At 45.6% G+C, this 27,571-nt stretch overlaps 1 protein-coding gene across 12 annotated transcripts in view; it reads right to left on the reverse strand.

The window, feature by feature from the left end:
* The window catches only part of LOC116840654 (AF4/FMR2 family member 4-like), a 303,805-nt gene that overhangs the window by 23,802 nt on the left and 252,432 nt on the right, over nucleotides 1–27,571 (reverse strand). For 11 of the 12 annotated variants that reach the window (XM_032807618.1, XM_032807615.1, XM_032807616.1 and 8 more), the window contains one exon: nucleotides 9,817–9,850. In XM_032807618.1, coding sequence (XP_032663509.1) covers nucleotides 9,817–9,850 — 34 coding nt within the window. Of the gene's footprint in view, nucleotides 1–9,816; nucleotides 9,851–17,178; nucleotides 21,063–27,571 lie in introns of those variants that run through there. The other variant, XM_032807622.1, reaches the window with a different exon arrangement.

Below are 27,571 nucleotides of genomic sequence, written 5' to 3' on the forward strand. Positions count from 1 at the left end.
CTCTCTCTCTCTCTCTCTCTCTCTCTCTCTCTCTCTCTCTCTCTCTCTCTCTGAAATCGCCGATTTGATTGTTCCACGTTGATTTTGTTTCATCATTCGTTGCCGGCGTTTACGAGTGATCGAAATGAAAGTAATTCGACGCGTTATCGAATCATTCGGAATAATCCGATAATACTTGAAAAACAATCGAATGTTCCTCGACACCCGGCTGTTTTTTCGCTAACTGTGTTTACCGGTCGACGATTCGCGCGAAACGATTCGCTTTGAAGCCAATAGGTTAATTCGACCCGCGTCAGGCGCCTGGTGTTCCTCTCTCTCGAAAATGTTCGGTCTCTCTCGAAAATAGATGCCCGAATCAAAGGATGGCCGTGCGAACGCGCGCGCACGCGACGTCGTCGTCGTCGTCGATCTCGTTCTAGCCGTCGATCGACGTCGCGACGTTAAAAAAGACGCCTCGTTGGAATTCGTACGAGCGCGAGCCGTGCTATTCATAGGAATCTAGAAATTGTTCATCGCCACGCTATAAAGTACAAACCTCTCTGGGCGGAGAGGGCATTGGCACGTGGCCCAATCCGCGCGCAACATTTTCGCGCAATATTTCCCTTTCAACCTTGTACGTTAACGAAAGTTCATGTACCGTGCGCGCACGGATTGATCCTCTCTCGTTCTACTTGTTCTTTTTTCCTCGTCCACGTGCTACAAATCGATGCGATTTCGACAGCGATAGATTTTTCGTGGCGCGTTCCAATCGGACCTTTTCACCGCGAGCGCGCAAGCGTTTCGCCGAAGTTCCCTCTTGATAGCGCGACGTGTCCGTTCCGACAAAACGATTACGAGATGGAGAACTCGCTGGAGATGAGGCGAGAGCCTGCCTCATCTCGAGCCGCGGCTCCGTCTTGCCGCTCTCTCCGTACACGGTCGGGCTGTGGAATATTGTTCCGCGGGAAAATGGCAAAGTGAGTAACAAAGGGCGAGCGGGTGAGGGGGGGGGGAGAGAGAGAGAGAGAGAGAGAGAGAACGAGAGAGAGAAGAAGAGAAACTCTAACGAGCTTGCGGTGGCGACGCGGCGATGTGGGTCGTTCACTTCGCGAGCCGACGTGGAAAACGAGTCGGAAGCGGACATACGGCGTTACACGAGGTGGGCCCCGCCGGTTAACGATGTCTGATCCGGTTTAATCTCTCGACTTAGTTAACGCCGTGGAAACGCCATAGCAAACCGTGAGGCGCGCCTCGACACGCTCTCCGCCTTCTCGTTTCTCTACTCGACGAGCAAATCTCATCCTCGTTTGGCCACTTCGAGCCGTCACTTTCCGCGGTCCGTGTAATGAGATTGCTTGCTTTAAAGCAGCCCCTTTCACCTCTCCCTGTCCCGTCTCCTGTTAATCCGCGGAAGAAACGGCTGATTATCGCGCGACTGGCGAAAGTGACGACGATCACTGACGAAACAAGAGGCGGCAACGCAGATTCGCCGGCCGCAAAATCGGGGACGAACCGTTTAATACGAAAAGCGAAATGAAAAAGAATCTTTCGCACAAGCAGACACATTAGCCGTTCACTTGAAAGACATCTTACAGGCACATAGTCCATAAACTACAAAGAGAAACAGAGATACCGCCCGCATAAGAATCTTTCCAGATTTTCCCAGATAAAAACGGAAAAAGATATACCGCATTCACTTGTTTCAAGCGTTTCAAGTAGATTTTTATGCTCGCAGATTTACGAAGAGTCCACCACAGGCATTAAATTTTTTCAAGATATATTCGAAATTCTAGTAAGCTCTTCGCGTTCGAATCAATCGTGTTAAATTAAAGTAAAAACCTAAGCGACTGTTTCTTCGATGAAGTTTTGTGATATTTTTGTAAAAGCTATTAATTTTTCCTTGGAATACAATTTAGTGGAATGACAATAAGCTATTCTAGGATTTGTGATATTTTGAAGATTGCTCTATATCAATAAAATATTCTTCGTTAAAGATAGTTATTACTTAAAGAAAGGAAAGTAAACCGAGTAATCGATTTTCTTCATTCTTAGAATAGAACATTTTTCTGCTTATATAGATTCCGATTAAGATATCGACATTTGTCCCAAACCTGGTTATCTCACCACGAAATTGATCGGGAATTCCATTCTTGTTCCAAACAAAAAAAAAAACGGATTTTTTATATAGAATCAAAATAGAAGTACTTATTTTTTTAGATGCCAACATACGTATAATTTTATGATATCAAACAAGGAATTCCATTCTTATACCAAATCATATATTCAATAAAATCAAGAAAGAATCAAGAAAATAAGATATTTTTAGAACGCTGAGTGTATATTTTATTGAACAATAAAATTATTTGGGAAGTCAGTTTGTTCAATCCTAATATAAACCAAAAACCAGAAGGAACAATGAGAAAAGGTTTGGCCATTTTCCATTTAAAATCGTATATCTGAAACATTACATTCTTAATTCAGAACTCATCATTATTATTTTAGGGAAACGAACTAGGTAAGAGTCACCGATATAAAATAAAACTTAACACGGAGCTGACTTTTCATTAGAGCAGGTAGGACGCAGAAATTTCACAAGTACGACGCTCCGAGCGGGAATACCTCCTCCTCGACATACTCTCTTCCTCCTTTCCTCTCTTTTTCTCTCTCTCTCGGGATTAATACCGTTACGAACTAGAGACATATACATCGCCAGGCAATTTACTGGCACACCGGAATAATCCTCGGCAGCGCGTCGTCTTCTCGTATCGGAATAACTCGCGGCGCATTTTCTCGAGTGACATTAAACTCCTCCGGCGATTCCAATCTGGAGGCCGCTGCCGCTGCTGCTCGCGGAACGAATTTTTCATCGTCGTCGCAAAAAGTCGCTCACTCGTTCGCGCGAACGTGCGCGCTCGTTCGCGAGTCGAGCCGAGGGACTTTATTTGCAAGCCCGCTCGGTCCCAACTCCCTTTATCCGTGCATCTTCGAGCCTGAGAGCCGCGCGAAGCAACGACTCGCTCTCATTACTCTCGCTGAGATAAAGTCGGAGGATGGCCCGGCGCGTTATGCCCTTCTGATTACACGTCTTCGCCATTCACACGTCGCGATGCGATCGAGCCGCGAGTTACAAAGAATGATTGGCGAGTCCCGCGGTGCTATTCGCGCGCGCTTCGAGCCCTACTGGCGCCTACATTATTGCGAGGGCTATTGATGCGCGAATACGCATACATGAACAGCATCGCGCGAGGCCACGAGTGATATGTGCCGGCAAGTCTCGAAAAGAAAATCGGTTAATCAAATATCATGAAATCAAATCCAAGTAATCAGAACGCAACGGGGAATAACTGACAGTATAATATGTACCCGTACCAGTCTACTGAAAGGGTAATTACTCACTACTAGTCGCAAAGTCCGCGTTACAAAGGCTCGATTGGAATCTAGCGCGAGTCATCCAATTCCACCCGCGCTAGCTAATCCACGAACGGCTGCTGCACGATTCGTCGCGCGACTTCGATATATCGCGTCGAGAAGTGAAGCGAAAAGTCGCCAATTGGCGCGAGACGAAAGAGGCTTTATTGATATACAATCGTATCAATATGCAAGGGCCCTTTAACAGCTCGTACACGGATGTACACTAAGAGAAGGTATACTGAGGGAAAAATTACCTTAAAATCAACAAATATTTCTTTGATGTGGGTGCCATTAACATATTTATTTAAATTTAAATTCTCTTTATTTAAATCAAATATTGTTTACCTGATTTAAGTAAACAATATTTGGTTTAAATAAAGAGAATTTAGATTTAAATAAGTATGTTAATGGCACTCATCAAAGAAATATTTGTTGATTTTAAAGTAATTTTTCCCTCAGTGTATATGTAAGAACAGTATATATTTGGTTTAAATAAAGAGAATTTAGATTTAAATAAGTATGTTAATGGCACCCATCAAAGAAATATTTGTTGATTTTAAAGTAATTTTTCCCTCAGTGTATATGTAAGAAATAAAAAGGTGTGTTATGCCCCCCAAAAACAGCAAATAAAAGAAGTAGATAAAAGTAAATAAATGAATTTGAATTTCAGGACCTTGCTAAATATAATATCAAATTTGCTTTCTTGATCGCATTACGCTGTTACATCCGCGTGCAGGTTCTCGAAGGGCCGTTACATATCGATTTGATCCGCGAGACGTTAGGAAACCGCGAAATAAGCCGGCTGAATTCGCGCACGGACCGTCAAGCGATGTCGGCTCGACGGTAATGGCGAAGTTCGGCGCAAAGAGCCGGGAGAATATCTCCGGCGCGGCGCGCAGCCGGTTTCCTATGTCGACGATGCAGCCACGTCTGCAACTCGCGCACATGCCGCAGATAGGTATCCCGATAACCCGTTATCGCGATTCGCGATACACAATGTGCACGCCGAGCGCCAGAAGACACTCTCTCCGACGAGGCACGAAGTAATCGAGCGATCGGACGCGCTCGTAAATTACGCGCGTGATCGGTGGATAGAATGTAAACGGCCGCGACGGGCATAATTATTAATTAATAGCCGCAACTGCGCGCGCGTCGTACCCGTTCGGTGTCGAATATATCGGGCCGGCCGAACTTTCTTCGGAAATTCAAGAGACTCCAAATTCACGAGCAAGGCGCGCGAAAGTTATAAATGTCAAGTGGATCACGAATCAAGAACGACGAGTTATGAATTGATAATCGAGAGTCAAGTATCTGAAGATTCGAGAGTTGGGAGTTATACAACTCGAGAAATCTCGCCGATTGACGACATTCGTCGGCTCGCACGAGAGAAAAAGAGAAAGAGAGAGAGAGAGAGAGACGCGTGCGCGGGTGGCTTATTGCGTAGTAAAAAAAATTGACAAGAGAAACCGAAACGTGTTATGGACGCGGCTAAGAGCGACTGGAGACGCGTTATCGGTTCGCGCAAGGCCGCGAGAGAAACCGCCTATCCGATAACACGAGCTTCTCGTTATTGCGAGAAGTGTAGCGGGAGCACACACACGCGATATTTTTTACGATATATCTCGGTACTTGGAGATCCGCTTTGACTTTCATGAGCTGGCACAGTCGGCTGGCACAACCTAATTACCTGCGTCAATCACGGTCTAAAACATCCACGAGGAAATGCGCGAGGCGCGCTGTGCGGCAAAAAGCGCAAGTCAGCGCAGGGCACATATCTTCGCGGGAATCTCACGGTTAATCTATTTGCGCGGATTAATTCGTGGGCGATTTATCTCGCGGAGCTCTGTGTTGCGCGCTCCGAAAGACCTCGCGCTGCTATCGACGAATCAATTAATCCCTCTTTTAATAGCGCGCGCGTTAATCCGCGAGCGGCCAGTGAGACCGATCGCATATTCGCCACGGCGAATTATAACGCCGATTGTGTTCGCCCCTTCCGGACACGTTGTGTACAGTCAGTTACAAGACGTTAGGGCGTTAGGGCTCTGTACAAAATAAGAGCTTCAAGTTATCGCGGGGTATCGCTGAGTTAGGCTTGCGCAGTGCTCGGCTACGAGAAGAAGCCAGAGGCAGTGTGACAGTGAGGGTAAACCAAACAATTATTGGAATTCCCTTTAGTCATTGGTACTCTGGGAAAAATGCATTGCTGGTCGCAATGCTGATTGCGACCAGCATTACAGTTAAGTTTCTTATCTGCACTCCAAGATTTTGCAGGATTGCAAAAGAGATCTGCTGAAATGTGAACTCTGGTTGCAACACGGAGAGAATCTTATAATAAAAATTACTATAGAATTTGGTAACGGACGAATAGATCAACGATCTGCAGTAACTGATTTAACCTTTTTATTTTATATGTGTTATATATTCTAGGAACTGAAATGCTTTATTAAGACATTTGCCATGTTCTTTAACAAGATAAACTTTACAGTTTCTGCATCACTGGAAACATAGAAAATTGAAAAGAACTTGTATGAAAAAGAAGAAGAAAAAGAAACTGTAATATTCTCTCCATGAAAAAGAAGCAAGTTTTCTCCTTAGAGTATCAGTGACTAAAGAGGGTGCGATTCATCGTCTATGAGAAGAGACATCTGACGTCACAACTGCAACCGGGAGTTTCAGAAAAAATGCAAGTGTGCACGGAAAAAATAATTCTGTTGATGCAACCGAACTTTCGGTTGCTCAGGGATCAGACGAAAATTCGGCTATAGAAACAGAAAAATTCCTTTATGAGGCTTCTATATAGTCAATTGTTCTCAGTTGTCTCAACCCAGTTCTAATATCGTTGAATGTTCAGACGAATATTTTCGGTTGCAAGAACAGAAATATTAGTTTTCATAACAGAGATATCGCTTTTGATCACCTAATTTTCAGTTAGTTCCTATTTCGTTGCACCAACTGAAATTTTTTTTGCGTGTACTTATTATAATCTTATCTATCAAGTAAGAATCGAACAAAGTCAATATCTGCACCGTATATTGTCACTTTGACTCTTGTCATAACCGATCACCAAGCGAGCCCGCGTGTGACTCGTGACAACTCGGAGCGCTCGAAATTCCATTCGAAAAAATGTTCGTCCTGCAAGCTACGAGTGGCAGATCGGCCGAAACGCCGCAACGAGGAAGTACGAAATACGAGGAAAAAAGGTGGCGCGACCCACTTTTCCGTGAAGAGGAGCGTGCGCGCCGGTTATTAGGGGCCGTTACGAGGGTCGAAGCCCTAAGTCGGAGGAGCGGACGTGAGGGTGGGAAGTGGCAAACGTGTCCTGCCTACCCTTTTCGTCGGCTCGTTAATTTCCTCCCTCGCCCCCTCCGTCCCGGATACGCGCGCGCTATGTGCGCGATAGTGTAAACGGCCACGATTTTCGGGAAATCGTCGTACACGACGTAGATACGAATCGGCCGACCTCCAGCCCCCGCCCCCGCCCCCGCCCCCACGTTCCTGTTTACCGAGGATCCCTCGACATTGCGAATACAATTTACGAACGGCTGCATATATCGCAAACTCCCTTGGCTTTCTCTCTCTTTCTTTCTCTTTTGTTATAACTTTGTTATAAACGTTACTTCGTTATCAAAAATTATGGCTCTTTCTTACATATTTCTTTTGTATAATGTATATTTTCTTTGCAGAGAGCGCATACAAGAGAAGGGATCTCAGAGTGTCTAATAAATGATGCTTCTTTCTTTCTCTCCCTCTCTCTTGTGCTTCCCCTTATTCTAGGCACCACATGTTCATCCGTTTTTCCTTTAATCCTCGAGACCAGCGATCGATAATCGATGTATTAATGCACGACGCGGAGATATCGAAGTCGAGGAACGATAAAACGGGTTCGCGGTTGCGATTAGAATTGAAGTACGTCGCAAAAGCGAAATTGGACCGAACGGAGTTGCCGATTCGAAGGCGGCTACGCGGAGCTGCGTGTTACGAAACCAAGAATTACTCGGCGAAGCGGTCTCAAAAAGTACACGAGAGAATTCCGCAAGGGAAGAAAGGCGACAATTGTACGGAGAGAACGGCAATGCAAGTGAGGAGACGCGTCATAAAAATGTACAGAGTAGTGCTTCGCCTAAGAGGAGGAGGAATGTTGCCGAAATCGCCGCTTCCGCCGTCACCGACGTGGCGAGCAAGCCGTAACACGTGAGAAACTTCGAAACATCTTTATTAGCCGACGAGCACACCACGTTATCCGGATTTCCTTCGTTATCTAAGCTAAAAGTACCAAACACGTACCTAATTCTCGACATATTCCTGTCGTCTTGGTCTTCAAATACGAATATTTGTACCTTCAAAACACGTATAAAATGTACCAACAGTACCGGCATTAATATCATTGCATTAATATCATCATGGAAATTATTCATTCGTGGAAATATGCTTACAGGTGCTCTCAATGCTAACATAAGAGAAGTATTGTTATTGTGGCACTCGTATTTTTTTTCTCTCTAAATTAATATCCGTGCAGAAACTCCGAGAGTTTGCAATTGTACGTTTTCACCTTGCGCGAGTGTGAGTGTTATTCTTTGGTCCTTTCGTCTCATATACGCTCCAAAATGAGCCAAGGTATTCAGTCTGAAAGCGAAGAGTGTTATTGTAGCTTATCTAAGGAAAAGTTTTCTACACGCGAAATAGCGGCCAAAGTTAAATTCGATCGCAAGATTCCCGGGGAAATTTAGAGTGAATGAACGGTAAAGTAAGGAAACGCTGTACAATTGCAGCAAACACGGCCAAGTTCTCAATAGAATCTCTCGTGAAAAATCGCGGACTAGCATCAAATAAATTAAAGGTTGAGCGGGAAGAAACGTCTGGAATTAAATTTATTATGATGCGATAATTAATCGCCATACTGTACACGCATCTACACTGAGAAAAGAAAAACATCCGAAAAATAAAAAATATTTATTCGATGCATAATAATAACATGCTTGCTTACAGACTGAATTTATTTTGTTCAAATCAAATAAACAATTGCTCTCGTGAAAAGCAACAGTTTTAGGAAAATTAATTTTCTCGTTTGAAAGAAATTTTTGTTCAACGAAAAGAAAATTTAGCACAAATAAATATGTTATTAGCACCAATCGAACAAATATTTCTTATTTTTTAGATATTTTCTCTCTCAATGCATATATATTCTATGTTGAAAATTTAGATATTTGTATTTGAAGATCAAAACGACAAGGAAGTCTAAGATTAGGCGCGCGAGTTTGGTACTTTTGCCTCACTTCTGCGGATTTCTTCCTTCTCTTTTTGTTTCGCACACACACGCACGCACCTTCGCACTGTGCGTGCTTCCACTCCGATAATTTCGATTCCCGAGGCGGTGCCGTCGACGCCGGGATCGTCGTGGCATTTTTCGTCACGGATTAGAGCCAGTTGTTTAAGAGTAAACAAGTGGGACCAGCGTCTGGGATCCGTGTTTGCGCGCGCGCGCGCGGAAGAAAGCAAAATATTTGGTGAAATAATCGAAAAAGAGGGGAAAAAGTCCCGAAAAATCGCGGCGCGCTGCATGATTTAATTAAAAAGCACCTCCCGAGAATCCGGAATAAACTTCGCGGCGTTTACAATGTAACCGGTATATTTGTCGGTGCATCCGCGCGGCGCGGTTACTTTTTATTATTTCATCGGCGCGCGCACGCTCGCATGAGCCCCTCGTGCGGTTTGTTTTTTCGCGACGTAGCTACGCGATATTGTGTCGCAACGTTCTGAAACGTCGGCGAGCCCGAGCCGAGCCCTTAATTACTACAGTGCGGTTCCGCTACGTTTCCCGCACAGTGTCACGTTTTATTGTTTCAACATTTCACGAGGTTATCAAATAAACAGATGGAACGACAGTTCAGAAGAGGATAATCCGGCGTTCAGAGGTCGCGCGCGCGGAGGTGAATTTTGTAAATTTCTATTAGAAAGAAGCTCGTTTTTAACAGCTCGTTTCGTGGTGGAAACACAATTAGCGGAATGTCGTAATTAAATAGTCAAGAGAACATGCAGTTCGACGAAATAGCGCGAAAATATCACGGGTCTTCGATTATTTCGCGCGAATGCATGTTTAATCCGCACGTGTTCGCGTCGAAAGGAGAACACGCGTCGCTCTGAATCGACAGGAAAATTTACGACCAGCGCGGTCGCGTGCGCTACGTTTGATTTGCGACTGTGTTTTATGCTCGCGATGGAGTTGCGTCTATGCGCAAACTGACAGGAATGAATAAAATTACTCGCGAGAGTCACACGCAAATATAATCGCGTGCAAGAAAACAATTTTTCGTACGGAACGTAGCAGAGCGATGCGTGCAGCGCGAACACTCGCGGATTAATTCGCCAGCCTGGTGGAAAATTTCCACGACTGTCGTCGGTATGTATGTATGTAAGCGTGGTACTTACGCGGAGGGTCTGCTGGTGGCGTGCCTCTCTCGTTCTGTAACAGAAGAAAAGACGACGGCAATTAGCGATCGGTGTATGCACCAATTATCACCTAATCGTCAACGTTCAAGGACGGCGTGCATTATGTCGGAACAAGGCTGAGAGCTGAGAGCTCGACCGTTGTGACACTCGTTAATCTGCTTAATATCGCTAAAAAAATACCCTAGGTAGGATTCCACATGTACGATGTACATAGTGAATATTTATCGTTGTTTTTTGTGTCCGCTAGAAAATTGTTTGTAGTGCGTAGTAGAGTTTCTCAATGCAGAGTTTGGACACCGTCTGCCATTTGTAGGGGGAGAAGTGAGTGAGTGAGATAAAAGCTGCAGCGTGCTTCGTCATTTCAGTCTTAGAGGTTTTTTTCTCACGTCTCACTCACGTCACCCCTAAAAATGGCGGATAGGATATCACCGCGTTTTGTTCTAATTCTGACTCGAAGAATTCTAGTGTACGTAGAATCTACAGTAACAGCTTCTAAAATAATATTTGCAGGCAAATTTAGATTCTATTGCCGATCATTAATCTGTTCTTCAATCGGGATGAACGCCACAGATAGACTTTCTTGCTAAATTTTGCAAATATAGCTCAGCTATAAATTTTGTCTCTGTCTGACAAATTAAATACGAAACATATATGATATCACAATATTTGTCAGTGATTTATTCGGCCATCTTGGCCGATTTCTCATATCTAGATCATTTTCGCTGCAAGACCATTTTCTGGGGTGTAATATGAGACACGTAGTGAGATTTTTCATCGCCGTGTGACCCGGATTAGGCCGCGACAGGACGAGAAACTAGGGAAGCACGGTTAACGACCTTGATGCACAAAAAGAAACTTCGTCAATAGGTTGACGAGGAAATATAGGTGGATAGGTAGGTAGGTGAGTTAGATAGGTAGGTAGGCAGCGTAGATGGTAGGTAGGTGTACGAAGAAACGTTTTGTCGTGGTAACTAGTCGACAACGTTCATCGAGACGAAACGCCATTCTGACAGGCCCGCACGGGATCGCCTTTAGAAATTCGATGACCTGCTTGGTTGCAAGGGGAAAGAGAGAGCGGGCCGGGTTTGCGAGGAACAGAGGAAGTAACGATGAAAGGAAAAAAGGTGGAAGAGCAGGGTGCAGGGCAGGCACAGGCGAGGCATTGCGTAAACAATGGCGTACACGCAACGCGTATGCCAGATCGCGTCATGGGAAAGGGATTCCGAGTGAGTCCACGGCTTACGGCAGGGAGGCAGAGGGTGCGCGGGGTTAAATTCGAAATAGAGGGTTGAATGCCGGCGACACAACTGCTCCAGGTATGCGCCTGGCTTTGGTCAACGAGGACTCCCGCCGTTTCGACGGGAGCAGCATTACCACCGGCCTCTCGTCTTGACGTGAAGGTGCGTGCCTCGGCGTGATTACGAGATGGCGCATACGAGAACGTCGCGACAGCCGGAAATAAGTCGGGCGAAAGCGGAGAATTCGTTTCCTGTCCGTTCGTCTGTCTGTACACGTGTGTAACATGATCAATTTGCATTCGTTCTCTTAAAACCGGCGTAAATTATTCGTCCCGCGCGTTACATAAAACGCGGTATAAATATGTCACGTATTTCGCTCTTTGAGCATATATTTTCGCGTTTTGATTTTTGATATGAAGGTGAAAATTTGTGAATTATTGTGAAAATTTGTGAATTATTGTCACATTTCACGCGCGCGCACCCTCTCTCTCCCCCGCCCACCAAATAATTCATTCATAATCAAGGAAACTCCCGTTGAGCTGTCGCGGTTAATGTCAATAAACGGTTGTATAATCACACGCTGCGCCACTTATTATTCATCGGCCGTGATGGCCGTCGTTTCAACAATTGGTACGAAATTATCCCGGCGACCTTCCGCCGCCTAATTACCAATACTCGCCGCGTTACGATTTGGCGGCCGGGGCCATCCGCGGACAACTGCGCGATCAATCAGTGACGCGCGGGCGGCGACGCCGCTCTCGACGTCGGAAAATAATTAGCGCCCAAGTGTTGCGAGGCCGTTGCGTATCTTGTTGGTGTGTCGCACATGCGTCGATAATCCAGTCGAGCAAATTGCATTTGACTGGCGTCGCGACTGCACTTAAGCCTCTCAATTAGAAAAATTTATGCTCCGCCGTGATTTTCACATATAATAACGTGCATTGCGTCAAAGCGCAGTATAACTCGATGGAAAACTAATATCGGAGAATTACGACAGATGAGAGAGAGAAAAAGGGGGAGAGATAAATCTCTCCTTATCTGATCGATAAATCTTACGGCCATTAACAGCTTTTTACAGTCAGAGATTCTGTTCAGCATTCATGTCTGTCAAGGCAGTAGAGTCTACGTGTAGACGAATAAAGTATTTCGCTGAGTGAAATCGGAAGTAGACTTTTGTAAATCTTCAATTGATGCAGTACTGAGTGCTTGCTTTACTTGTGATGGCCGTAACATGCTTCTTTCAGGATAATATGTTGAATATAATAAGATAAGAGAAGAAGGGAGGAGGGAAAGGAGAGGAAGAGAGAGAGCGAAAAGTTTAATGTCCCTTTCGATCACCCCATACGTAAAATTTCGAAATGACAGTTGAGATTAGCAAGCATCGACAATTAACAAAATTGGGTCATGCTTGCAATCAACTGATATTATCATTCCGAAATGCGCGGAATGGCTTCCGCGCGCGCAAGCGGCTCGTAAATAATTCCGTGGGCCGAATTCGTATCCGACAACAAACGCGGAGCCGATCCCTGCGAATTCGTCGGCGGCGAGTCTCGCGGGGTGATCCCGTGAACCGGTCCAGAAATGCGAACGGCGAGAGGGGGGGGAGGAGGAGGAGGGGGCAGTCGAGCAAGAGACCGACCGACCGACCGACCGACAACGAGCCGGCCTGTCATTAGCAGCCGCAGATAATCATCGAGATTCGAAATTTGCCAGGCGGCGGCGTTCTCCGGCCGCGTAACAATGTTGACATCGAGTCGCGCGCACCGCGCAACGTGGCGCAACAATGCGCCGTAAATTCATCGAGTAGAGTTATCTCGGAGTGTGAGCGAGCCGAGCGAGAGAAGCGGCGGCAGCCGTCGACTACCGCGCGCGATCGATCCGCGCGAATCGAACACGGCGAGTCGGTCCGGTTCGATGCTGCGCACCTGATAACAGAAGATAGCTGACAGCGCCCTGAAGCAGCTCGAACCTGCTGAACATGACTTATCGCTCGCGTTGCCGACGCCACTGCCTTCGTCGTCGTCGTCGTCGTTGTCGTTGTTGTCGTCGTCGTCGTCGTTGTTGTTGTTGTTGTTGTTGTTGCAGTTGTTGCCGCTGCTCCTGTCTCATGTTACTCGCGCTTGCCACGCGAAAAGCACAATCATCGGCACGGCGAACCGCCGCCGGCTGGATGCTGCATCGGATCGCGACTTCTGTGCGCTCCGGGGCAGTTTCGTGCGCGCGATCCGCGCACCTTTGCGCAGAGAGGCGCTCGCCCTCCGGACTGCTGCGCTCCTATCCGCGCAACTCGCGTGATGACCTGCCGATTCTCCACGATCTCACCACTGCTTGAGAACGGTGTGCTCTCGCGGTGAAATGTTAACAGTTCCCTTCGAATTACTTTAGCCGCCCTATGCCTTCACAACTCGTAGCACAACACAAACTGGATACACTGGGTGTTCTACCTTTGAAAATTCCTCGAATGTAGCAGCGGTAAAGAGAAAAGGAGTCTATTGGGTTGTGAATTAAGTAATTTCGCGTTTTTCAGGGATAAGATTATACGAGATTGTACGCTGAGAAAAGAATATCTGGAAATTTATCTGCGGAATGTAAAGGTAGAAAGGTAAACTTTATCTCACCGAAATAAATTTTATTTTGTTGAAATAAACTTTGTATCATTAAGTTTTCTAGTATTTCTTCTCAGTGAACTTTTATGTTGTTGTGAAACAATACGCGAAAGCTTGCAGAATATAGGTATTAAAGATGATGTGTGTGTGTGTGTGTATATATATTGTTTCATAAATTGCAGTGAAAATGTTATTGTTTCGCTTTAAATCAATTAAACTTAAAAAAGTAAAATCGTTTCACTGAATAATCCCATATTACTCTTACACAACCCACACAAATAATAGATATGTTTGTTAAGAAAAAAGAAAACAAATAAAAACCGCTCTAGAGGGAATCGCGCAGTGATTTTAAATCACCACTGAAGAGGTCAATTAGCTCGAGCTTCTCGCGGGAATTTAGAATACGAGGGAGATTTCGGCGAGAGGCCAATTGAATTTCGCGATCGCACTCGTCGCCGACGTCGTCGCGAGCTCTCGTCAAGTCATGACGCGGCATGAAGGGATTCCTTTTTCTTGTCTGTTATCGCGGTCGTGCGTGCAGATTACCGCTCGTTATCGCGCGTCGTGCCACAAGTGATTTTATCTCGACGCACTGCGGGAAAGTAGCCGCGGTGTCTGGTCGGCGCACAAACGGAGCATTCAGCGAACTTTAATACAAAGCTCACATTATCCGGAGAGCATCGTCGAGGCGGACGAGCGTGCGCGCGCAAAGAACGTATTCCGTGGGCATTTGCGAGCCGGGAATTGCATATCCACGAACGCACAAGAGAGACCTCGCCGCGAAGTTTTCTCCAAGGTTGCGGAACGTCAGATCCAGCCGTCGGCGGTGGGAAGTATTAATTCCCAGTGGCAAACATGAAACGCGTGTTCCCTAAACGCCGGGCGTTTGCTCGATATCCAACGTCGGGCCGCGTTTTCGTCGGGGGAAGACAACACTTCGCCGTGAGGGAAGACAGGTGCCGGGGAGGAGTCGCGAACGGAGGTTTCTCAAGGTCGTAAAATTGCGAGCCGCGCGATCTTCGGCCGAGACCTTCGACGAGCTTGCCTGGAACTTCTCGGCGTGCTTCGTTGGAACTCGCGTCTGTCGAAAGTTGGAATTAACTTCCGCTCGGTCGGAAAGGAGCGCGCGATATCGCGGCTCGAGCGCGAAACGTTCCACACAACATCAGAAAAAAAAGAAAGAAAGAAAAAGAGGCGAAGAGAAAATGAAGAAATGAGGCTCACTCTTCGAGGTCGCTCGCGCCGGTTTCGCGGCGGAAGGCAGTTCGCATCGGAAGCGCAAACACGCCCCGAGCTCTTACACGTGCGACTGACCCAGACCCGGCTAAATCCGGACGAGAAAGGCTCTTCGGGGTCACTTATGTAACCCTGCTGAACTTTATATGCATACACGTGCCATACACGTACCTACACACATACGCGCGCGCGCGCGTTGCCGATGCGCCTTCTCCTCGGGCCATGCCGGAAACGAGTGTGCTAGCGACACGTGTACCGAGCGCGACCGCTTCGGAATTGTGGCCGCGCGATTAATTATCGTTCCTACCGGCAGGAAATAATCGACATTCCCGGCGATATCCGCGACCCTGAACGGGATATATGCGTGAACACGTGAGAGCGATACGACGCCGAAGATGACGGCGAGATCAATGATAAAAACGTCGGGAACGCGCAGAGAGAGAAAGAGAGCGGAAAGGAGGACGAAAGATATATATACACACACACACATATATATATATATATATATATATATATAACAGTCAAGGGACTTTGCAGAAGCTTCTAGTTTGACGTCTGCAACACAGTTTGCTTGGCGAAAGAGGTAACACGCGGTGCTGAACGAACGAATCGACGAGCACGAGACGTAGCGTTCGTGCATTCAGATCAGCGTGTACGTCGGTCGCTTGTTGAAACTTCCGGTGCTCCGAAATTATCGATTTTATGGCACGCGACACGCGCTGAATGCGGGTTCGACCTTTTATATATATATATATATATATATATATATATATATATATATATATATATATATACACACACACATACACGCGACGTTCAATGCACAACGTAGGTGCGTATTTAGCGAGCGAGCGAGCGAGATAGCGCCCTTACTGCACAAATATGCGACGAATTATCCAGTGACCTGCGCTCTTCGCCAAATATCATAATAGAAATCTTAATTACAAATTTCTCGCGAATGTCCTCCTTCTCCCCTCACACGGCAATGCGATCGTGTCGTGGTGTCGCGGCTCCTCGCCACGTACATGTGATCGTCTCCTCGCGAAAAGCATCGTGTGGCGCGCGTTTCATTAATAAAAATCGAGGCAGCTGCTGTTTTTGGAGACGCGGTCGATAATCACCGAAGTTCGCGTTTGAGAGAGAAACCCTCGCTCGCTCGCGCATGCAGGTCGATACTGAACGGCGATGCGACTTCCTTGTTCGCGATTTCCCATTGACGTCCGTTCCACGCGACGGTGTGCGCACGTGAAGCCAATTCGCAGACGAGAGACAGCGATGACTCGCTGACGACGCCGAGTGCGATGTACATTACGTATAAAAAAAAAAAAATATATATATATATATATATATATATATATATATATATATATATTACGTGTGCATTGGGAAAATGTGATCGCAACGGGGGCGAACGTCATGCGATACCCGATCGCGGAATCACACGGCCGACACACGCGTAAAGTGAGGGGGGAGGGGAGAGTGGAGGACACATACACAGGAATGACGTAGTCGTCAGTTGAACCTCGTTTCGCAACTCAACTCTTCGACTCGCGACCGATCGATACGTTGTGCGCGCCACAAACTTCGCCCGTCGTCAACATTTCGCGACGGGTTGAATTTAAATGAGCGCCGACTCGATGACACGTGCGTTGATTAATTCAAATATGCACACCCAATTATCGTTCGCTCGCGCGCGCGCTTCTATTGTTGCAGCGACGTGCCGCCCCGCAAATTGTGCCAATAGGAGAACGCGACGGATCTCTTCAGCTTTGTCTCCAAACTCTCAACGCACTTCCGCCAGGGAGTCGCCGATCGATAATCGCGCTGTAGCGCGCCGATCCGCGCGAATCCTCGTCAATGCGCGTCCCATTTGCTGTGTACTTTGTTCCACCGGCGTCGATACACACACGCGCACGCGCGCGCACACACACACACACACACACACGTCAAACGACGCTCTGTCGTAAATCACCGCGTACCGAACGCGCGATATAACGCGCGGCACCACGACACGGGCAGGGCAGAATTTAAAACTCTTTTCACGTTCAACTTTGCTCAAGTCTCGTCGCAGCGCACCGTGTACCATAAAGCACAATCTCTTAGACTCCAATTAGCATTTCGCGCGGGACCACCATCGGGAGTGTAATTGAAATAACGCGCGCGCTCTCTTCAGCCACGTATTACGGCAGAGAGGAGCTTCTCTCTCTCTCTCTCTCTCTCGTATCGCGTCGCCATATATCCGGTATCGTGGCGCAGCGTACCTCCTCGACAATCGCCAACTTTGTATCCGGCGCGAGCGCGGCTGTCTGTGTGCGTTCTTAGCGACGCGCGTCGGTTGACTGAGGCTCGCAGGGGCCTGCTAGTCGGGCCATCGTCGGCACGATTTTCTGCTCGCTGCTGTTGCTGGCACTGGCTATCGCCGCTGCTTGCTGCCGGGTGGCGCGCTGGTGCTTGATGACTTGGTGGTAGTGGCGGTAGTGCGCGGCAAACGCACGGGCCCCGGAACACGCGCCGACGAGAGGGGCCCCGCGAGGAACGCGCAGCTTGGCGAGCAGACGGTCGCTTCACCTGCGTACCGACGGCTTTGTTGTGCCCCACTCCGTCGCCGGGGCCCGACGGAGCCCTCCGCGAGGTCTCTGCGAGGTGACTGAGCCACGCCGGCCGCGCTGAGCGTCCTCTCGACCTGATCATTCCGTGGTATCGTGCGTCGCCAAACCGTCGTTTTAGTCGTCGTCGTCGTCGTCGTTGGGGTTGAGGAATCGACCCTCCTCCGCGGGAACTCTCAGCTCGATCGAGAGATTTATGCGTGTTTAGGTTGCCAGGGAAACCTCGCCCGGGATCTATCGACGGCCATCCCGCCGCGTTGTCTTAAGGGCGTCGAGTGCAAAAGTAATTTCGGACATGTGAACCCCCGACTCGAGAGACTGTCGAGTCACCGCGGAATCAACATTTCGGCGTTCAGCCAAAAGAGAGAAGGAGGAACAGAGACTATCGTGTCGATACATCTGACTGCAAATAATAATTCGACGGCGAGTCGTAGCTTTTATCGATATTTCTCTCATTATTCGTTCATTCCCGATATCCGCATATAACAATGCGCCGATGCATTGTTTAGAGCGGCTTGCATTTCAGTATTTATTTCTCGATCTGTGTATACCTGATTCTCATGTTTCATTGCACTCACGACCTTTTTACGAGCGTACCGGAAATTTATCGCGAATCCGAAACGCGACGTGACCTGAAACGAATTAGCGTGTTCAATAGCACGATGACAACGATGATGATCGGGACCGCGGATCTTGTTTAAGTAGTTTTTGCCGATTTGCATCGCTGTTTCCTTGAGTTGCGAATATTGCAGACAAGATTCGTATCGAGCATGCTTTTCAAGTCTGTTCAGCGTCCCTTGGTTTCACCAGTATCACGAGATAATTAAAATTGAAATTTTGACCCCACTTTCGACCATCCCATTTAACGTCTATTTTGATATCTGAAGCCTATATAATGAGCCTATAAGTGATTTTGATTTCTCAAGCCTACATCAATATCTCTTTTGATTCTATTTAACCCGTTAACGTTGCCAAGACGTCTTTTCTTTTGAACTTACAAGCGACATTCTGTGTGTCTTCCGCCACTTAAAGGCACTAAATAGTCTTGCAGTTTCCATGTATAAGACAAGACGCCCAATCATCGACATCCCCTCGCGGCCAATGACACTCTGGAGAAAAAAATATGGTTTTCCATGCGACCAGCATTGTTGTTGAACTTTTTGCCTGCATTCAATAATTCCAAGGGAAAACTTCACAACTAAAACTGTGAACAACGGTCGGTCTCAAGAGAGACCTGACTTTTCTAGAATGTCCATGAATAAGGGGGATTAATAATTGAATGTTTTACCCCATTCAGCATACCCTGATTCCTCAGAATACACCAATGTTAGAAGATTCAGGTCAAAAGTGGGTCTAAAATTCCGACTCAAGGACCTCGATAGACGATCCTTGCGAGATCAGAACGGCGAGACCGCCCAAGTTGAAATTTCGACAGCTGAACTTTCTTAACATCTGTATATTCTGAAGAATCAGTGTGTGTTTAATACGCATGAAAACTGAAGTCCTACTTAGCGCTTCTAAGTAGTAGAAGACGCACAAAATGCCACTTGCAGGTTCCAAAGAGGACCTCTCGACAACGCTAGTAAGTTGAATGGAATCTAAAGAGGTTGACATTGGCTTCAGAGTATCGAAGTAGACGTGTCAAGTGGCGTGTTGAGGTCGAAAGTAGGATCAAAATTTCGACTCGGGTCGTTGTTCCAAATTCGCTGGCTTCCTTCGAGTCTGTCACGCCGAATCGTGTCTCTTCTACGTCACGATAAGAACACTTTGCACGTGCCAAGGCGTTACAATCCCCACGGGAGGAAACGCAGCGAACGAAGAAGGAACAATGAATAACCGACAGCGTAATGCGCCGCGATGCGAGACGCCGATAATTGCACGCGCGCGCTCCCTTTAAAGAAAGTAAGGAAGAGCCACTGTCGAGATGCAAATATTATTATGAACGCGCCGCGCACGCCCTCTCGCACACTTTGTGCGCCTCCACCTAATCTGGGCCGTGTATCCATCCGCTCGCTCGCTCGCTCGCCGCTCTGTGCGTGCGCCAACCGAACATAGCAACACACCCGACGAGGGTATCGTGCATAAGTGGCACTCTAATGCACCGGCTAAAGGCCTTTGCCTTCCTCGTGTTTACCGCCTGCTCGACGCGCACTTCAAGCATTCTCGAAGCGCGTTCAGTCGGTCTCTCTCTCTCTCTCTCTCTCTCTCTCTCTCTCTTCTACCTCGTTACTCCTCGCTCTGGGTACTGATATGATTTGCTTGTGCGCAAAGGGACAGAGAGATAATGCATTCGTGCCAATTGATAGACGCTTCGTGATTTAATATGCACCGTATGAGCGAACCGACCGACCGATGCCTGAAATCACGCGCGGGTGAGAGAACAACGGACAACAATTGACAACAGACGGCTATGCGCCCTAGACGATTCGATCCGGATGTTAATTCCCGAGGCGAGCGGGTACACGTGCTGTGCTCCTAGGGGTGGTATTCTTTTCAGCTAATCTTGAGCTAATCGCCCTCGTTGATTAAACGGAACCTCGTAATTCCCAAGTTTTTGGATCTCGGCTCGCTTTGCGATACTTGGTGGTTGCAAATAACCTCATCCACCCATCAATTAGCGAGACTTTTAACGCGAGCGTCGCGATAGCAATTGTACGAATGAGACCATTGAAGATAACCACTTTTATTTACACGGTGAGATAAACGTTCTTCGCAGATGAAATGAAATGGACGAGTTCTTTTTTGTTTGAAACAGAAAAATCGTCACGAATGATCACGGTATTATTTGTGCTGCGACATCGGGCGATAATAATAAAAAAAAAAATCTTTTTGTTCGAAATAAAAGAATTGCACGATAGTTGCGAGTGATCGGTGTTATTTGTGTCACGAAATATCGGACGATATTCTGTTTTAATTTCATGTATAAAATTGTCACAGACTTGTAAAATAGACGCGCATTTTTATAGGATGGCTGGCCATAAGATTGCACGACAGAAATGCGTCAAGTCAAACGCTTTCTCTGTCGCACAGTATTCTAAGAGCGGGTGATGTAGGGGAAACAAAGAAAAGAGTGAAATATAGTGAGGGTGTATATGATCGCTTCTCCAGCTTCGTTCTCCCCATCAGCTAAACAATTAGCCATAGCTAGCAAAAATGATCAGACTCGCAAGATTATGATTTTCGAATTTTTGTTACCAATGGGTTACCTGTTATCCATAATGCCTTTTTACAAGAAGCAAAAAAGATCCAAGCCTTATGGGCGTCTAAAATTAATTAAAAAACAGTTTTTATTTAGTAGTTACGTTTTTTCCACCCATTTTTCAAAGGTCAAGCTTATCAATAAACACCTTCAAAGATTGAACATGCTTGACCTCTTGAACGATTGCGAAGACCTCAGTGCTATCTATATTATATCTCTTAGAAGTAAATCTACTCAAAAGTTACACTCCGATTTCTTTCTAACCTGACACAAATGTAGAAGTACAAAAAATATTTAGATCATTTTTTTATTCTGACCTACTTTGAGTTTCACGAGCAGTTTATAGCTTTTTAATGTTTTCACTCCTATCATTAACAAGTGCAACAAAAATGCATAAGAATTAAAATTGAATACAAGATATAGGCGTTTTTGGTTTGCTGATTATGAATATGAAGACAAATGTGTAAAATTATTTGTGTAATAAAATGTTTAAACAAAACATGTAAAAAGTTGAAAAATTATTTATAATTTCTCGGTTTGGCAGAGATTCGAACCATTTTTGGCTAATTTAGCACAGATTTAAAATATTTCGATTGGAATCTCAGCTAAAGAAATTTAGAATGATTCGTGTTTCAGCTATGCCCATTTTGTTAAAATTATTTAACTATATCTTGTATTCAATTTTATTTCTTATGCATTTTTGTTGTATTTGTTGATAATAGGAGTGAGAACATTAAAAAGCTATAAGCTGAAACTCAAAGTGGGCCAAAATGAAAAAATATGACTTAAATATTTTTTGTATTTCTACATTTCCAAATTAGAAAGAAATCGGAGTCTACCTTTTGAGTAGTTGTAATACCGACAGGTTGTTAGTAATATTTACTGCATCCCTCCTACAGCAATGCGCATTCTGCTCTATCGTCCTTATTCCGAACTCCCTTTTATCGATAAAAGTGCCTCTAAATGAGATTGAAAGTCAATCAGAAGACTTGTGTAGGCCACATTTAGAGACACTATTACCAGGAAAAGAGAGTTCGGAATAAAAAGTATGTCTCATAGTCGTACAATTCACGCGCCATGTCTCGCCTCATTCTGGTCAAGCGTAATTTTTCCGAAAGGGGATACCTTGAGAACGAAATGAAAAGTTCGCCGGACGTCGATGGCCAGTTGCAGTCCGTACTGCACGTCGATCGATGCTCCATCGTGTGCGCGCGCGACCTGTGTTTATGTTAATGTGTGCGTGCGTGCCGGCCGTGAAGGATCGTCCGTGTATTATTAAGGCGTATACTTAGCCGGCACACGCCAGGATGCACGGCGGTTTCGTGCACCTGTTTGGCCAAAAGGATCTGGTCGGGCCACCTTGCCCCTCACGATTTCGCCCTCGCCCCTCGTCCGTCCGTCCACTCTTCCCCTCTCATTCACCCACCCTCCTTCATTAACCGTCATCATAATCCGCGGTATTTTTCTCCTCCCACTCTCGATAGATACTCCGCGAGGGAATCGTGACGATCGCATTATGCCACCAGTTTCAGGTCTGTTCCCGAAATTAGGTTCCCGGACTAGACACAACCCGAGGGCAGGCGATCCCGACGCGGAATTCCATATTTCGAGATGACGAAGGGGTGACGCGCGTCCCGGGAATAAAATCCAAACTCGCGGCCCTCTCTCCGGAACCATTCTCTCCCGGGGATCGATTTTGTTTTTCCTCGCGGGGCGAAGTTTTACTACAGCGCGCGGCACCGGATGTGATCAATCAGGGATTTCATTTCTTCCCGTGGACGTAAGTATTTTTAGCGATCTCTAATGGACGATCTCTCGATGCGTGCTAATTACGCTCCTTAATAGCCGCAACTTCGGTAATCGATTACATCTCGCTCATCGCCACGTTGCAAACGCGATGAACACACACACTAGTCCGAGTGTTCTACGTTTATTCACGCGATACACGTCGGATTGTTTATGCGCTGCCATCGCGATGACGCAGATAGAGTCGCCGCGATGGTGGCTATAAATCATCCTCGACAGATCTATGGCCCGCACCTTCGCCTTTTCCACGCGAGCGAAACGCGATAACGCAAGGAGGAGCGTAACCGCGCGCGCGCACCGTAGAAGCTGCCATTTAAAAGGCACGAGAGCTTCCATCCCGTGCCGAACTGTCGAGAGAGCCGATTGAAATGTTGTCGAATCGAACGGTAAATATTCCCGATTACACGCCGTGCCGTTAACGTGTTAGAGCATCATGAGAGCGTGCGCAACAATGACTCTTAAATTGACCCTTAGAATTCCAACATCAACGATGAAAAGTACGGTAAATGTTACGCCACCAATGTATGTGTGTGCGTGGGACTCCGTTAATTTCGTTCTGTTCGCGTTAGAAGAGCGTGACGTGCAAGACGGACGATAAAGCCAGCGTCTTTATCGGAGAGCTTCGATCGATCATAGCGAAGTCGCGGTAATAAGTATTAATTGTCAACACAGCCAATCCACCCCGCGAGACATCAAAGTGATCATCTCGGAATTTCGCCAATAACGTACGCTACGGAATGTCGTGATCGGCGCGAGACACGACTCTCGACGCACGAAGGCGAAAATAATTGACGGCTGGAAGAAACAACGGCGCAGCCGTGACAAAATTAATTTATCATAGCACGTAAGCGGCGGCGTAAGCTGTCAGCGCGACCCAGATTCCTACGCGATACCACTACGAAATATTCTGAGTCACTTCCAGGTAACCGATTGCCTCGTGTAAGACGCGATATTGAGCAATCCTCTCATTGTTCGGCCGGCCGGTGATGATAGGGAATTACTTGGCCGCAACGTTTAATTTGCATCCGCAGGAAAGGACGATGAGCTGGCGATGCTACGTAGGCGAAACGCCGCGGAGAGCGGCGCATTTAAACGACGGCATAAAACGAAGCGCACGCCGCCGCCGCCGCCGACAAGTGCAACCCCCGCGGATAAAAAGTGCGCAATCGTGTAATCGCATAATGTCGCTTCGCGTTATCTAACGAAAGCGATCTCCGCGCGATCCGCGCGACTTGCGGTCGCGTGGGGAAGTCACCGTTATGTTTCTAACTAGGGTGAAACATTCAGTAACCGGCACACTCCGCGCGCCGAGAAATGACTTGTTAATATCAGCTAAATCTCAACAGCTGCTTCAAGCTCGGATAAAAAGGCTAATCGTCTCGCCTGTCATTGCCGAGAGTCGGCTATCACAGCTAAAATGCATTCGCTGTGAAATGCAAATTTATGGCCTGAAATTAAAAGCGTATTTGTTTGAGCAATGGAGAATGTGGAGAGAGCTATCTCTAAATATCCTATGCACATGAGACTCGAACACTTGACTCTATGAGGAATTGAATTTACTGAACTCGTGATTGGCCAATTTTTCTTCAATTAATATCTCAATAATTACCGTGTGACGGAGTCTATATGCAAAATGACATTTTTCTATTTAAATCAACAAATTTTACCTGCACAGAGTAGTTAGTCAAAACTTGTATAATTAATGAATATTTAAAAGCAGCAAGTTTCATCTACATATTCATAATCTATTATATCTTTTTTTTCAAAGGCGTTGTGAATGTATGCAGAATGTATATGAATATATACAGAATGTCTGACAACGCGTACCAATGCTTGTGTGCGGGGGTCATAAAATTGAATAAAAACAGTCCTCTTTATTATTTTGCAACGTTCGCTATATCGACTCATAACCGAGTTATAGCCGTTTAAAACCGCATCGTTGACATCGGGTGTCGATAACGCGAATATGGCACTTGCTCTCACTCTAGCGCATTGTTTCGCACTGCACTAACCTCTCTGCCTGAGGTGAATGACCAGCGTGACGAGGAGACCACGTGGTGGGGCGACCGCGTGGCGTGGCCGAAACGACGACGCTTTAGGCCGCGGAGTGGGGGCAAGGCCACGCTCGTTGCTCCTTCGTGTTTGACGCGAGATAAGGACGGGAGAGCACACGTAAAGCAGTAAATTTACAATGCACTCTTTGTTTCCTGTTTCTTATTCTCTGTCTTTTTCAAGACTAAAGCCTGATCTACAATATGCTCTTTGCTTCTTGCTTCTTTCTCTTTATCTCTTTCTGACTCAAACCTTAAGCTTTAAGCCAGAAAAAGGCAGAAGACAAGAAACAAAATGCAAAGAGCATATTGTAGATCAGGCTTAAAGCTTGATCTACAATATGTTATTTGTTTCTTGTTTTTTTTTTTTCTTTATCTCTTTCTGACTCACACCTTAAGCTTTAAACTAAAAAAAGACAAAGAACAAGAAAGCAAAGAGCACCTTGTAGATTAGGCTTAAAGCCTGATCTACAATATGCTCTTTGCGTTTTGTTTTTTGTCTCCTATCTTTTTCTGGCTTAAAGCTTAAGGTTTGAGTCAGAAAGAGATAAAGAAAAAAAAAAGCAGGAAGCAAAGAGCATATTATAGATCAGGCTTTAAGCTTGATCTATAATGTGTTATTTTCTTCTTGTTTTTTTTTCTCTTTCTGGCTCACATCTTAAATCTTAAACTAAAAAAAGACAGAAAATAAGAAACAGGAAGCAAAGAACACATTGTAAATCAGACTTTAAAATTCGAGTCGGAAAGAGACAAAAAACAAATAGCAGAGAGCATATTACAGATCAAGTTTAAAACTAGTAGTAAGCAAAATTGAGTACCCACAGTCGATGATTCTTCTGAAGAATATTAGTCAATGTTCTTACTGCTTACGTTTTTTTGTGTATCGTTCGCGAAAACTTAACAGAAAATTCACATCTTGGCAGAAAACAGAAAAGAGCAGATCAGAACTCACGCTGGTAGAAAAGCAGAACTGTCGACTATCACACTTGTCTACCGGTGCGAATTCTGACTAGCTTCTGCCTTTCTGTTTTCTGCTTTGCTGCCAAGGTGTGCGAATTCCCCCTTGGGTTTCTAGAAATAGCGCCTACGGAATGCGAGCATTGTTTTTGTTTACATACACGGGTCCCTGCGCCCCGCGCGTCGATCGAGAACGCGAATCAATACAAACGTCAATCCCGAGTCGAAATTTGGATACTACTTTAACGCTTTTAAGGATAGTTTGCGCCTACTTAAACGATTTATAGCCTAGGTAAAACCTATTTTGACGATATTGATACTCATTAACTGCTCTTTTGAATCTTTAGTCAAAATTTTAACGCTGTTTTGACACTCTTAAAAATAGTTTGAGCCTACTTATATAATTTATAACCTAGGTGAAACCTATTTTGACGATATTGACACTCATTTCCGAGTTGAAATTTTGACCCTATGTTGAACCTTGAATTCTACACCGCAGTAGAAGCTAAGATAGCGAAATAGGTTTAATTCTTAATTATATAATTTACTCCTGCTTTGACTCTGATGATGTCTGAAATATATGCAACAAATAAAATGTATATTTTGTTTGCTATTTGACGTTTCTGTTTCGTTATTTATTAAAATTTTTAAATATTTCTATAAAATACATATATTCTATACAGGAGCTAAAACTTCAATAGAGATTCACAACTGAACCTACTTTGCTTCCTAAGATCCTACTATTATACAACCTACTTCGACGTTAAAAAAGCGAAAGCGGAAATTTCAGACATCATCAGGGTCAAAATAGGAGTAAATTATATCATTAGAATTAAACCTACTTTGTTATCTTAACTCCTATTGCGGTATAGAATTCAAAGTTCAACATAAGATCAAAATTACTGTAGCGCCAAATAAAGTTCAAATAACTAATAAATTTAGTTGCAATAACAACGATATTAGCTGTCCTTATTTCATATATCTAAGTTGCGTGAATTTCACTAAATATTGAAATGTATGGAAATTAAAAAAAAAATAAAAATTAATGAATTTCTATATGTATTTTAATATTAAACAAATCCGGTGCAAGAGTGCTGGACGTTTTTTGCTCTATTTCACCAGTAAAATTTACGCATGAACGCGCCGAGAACGGATGTCGCGGATGTGCGAGCCGATGTACGTTCAGGGAAGCGAAATCTCTTCGTGTCGTTGTTACGTCAATTATTACACTTCTTTTTAACATTGACGTGTTTTATACTTATTATACGATAAATTCTCCTTCACCTTCCTGCCACCTTGCGCAGCTCGTAACGATTACCTGTCGTATTACCTCGAATAAAGGGCCGGGGAGACTCGCTTTAACTTTAAAATGCGGTAGACAATAAAGAAGCTTCCGCCATCGGCCGACAAAGGGCGACTCGTATTTATCGGCACATTATTCGAGTTTACCCGCAAAGAAAAAACAGAGTTGGTGCCTTTTTGCACTGTCATGTGCAGAAAAACCCGGGGCTACGCGTGCCACGTCGCTTTGTTATTTATGAGAGCGTGAGCGTATCACGCCCTTTTATTATCCAATAAAATAAAACAGAACTGTCGAACATTTTGCACATAAAAAAGTATGTTCTCTCACTAGTCGAGAACCAATTTCCCTCCGAGATCCGCACCAAGACCAACCACCATTCTCATCACTATGTTATCACTAGGTAACTGCGTTCGGAGAGACGTTATTTAGCGCTATGAGTGTGCTCTGTCCTTGTTTGTTCCTGAAAGTTGAACAAGGACAGAGGACGCTCATAGCGCTAAGTAGCGTCTCCCCGAACACAGCCTAGGTCGCGTTGCTCGCTTGCGAAATTCGCTGAATCCGCGGCTGTCTGCCGCCTTCAAAATAATAATTCGACGTCGGGAAGGGGAAAAGAGGAGAGAGTCGAGAAGGAGGAAGAAAGAATCGACTGCCGTCCCGGACATGGTTACGAAAGAAAACGCTGCGCGATATGCATTCGCCGCCTTTCGTCAGGGGCGGGGGGGGGGGGGGGGG

This window comes from Odontomachus brunneus, unplaced genomic scaffold (assembly GCF_010583005.1).
Source record: "Odontomachus brunneus isolate Ranch 3 - 2012 unplaced genomic scaffold, Obru_v1 Obru_scaffold_011, whole genome shotgun sequence".
Classification (NCBI taxonomy): domain Eukaryota; kingdom Metazoa; phylum Arthropoda; class Insecta; order Hymenoptera; family Formicidae; genus Odontomachus; species Odontomachus brunneus.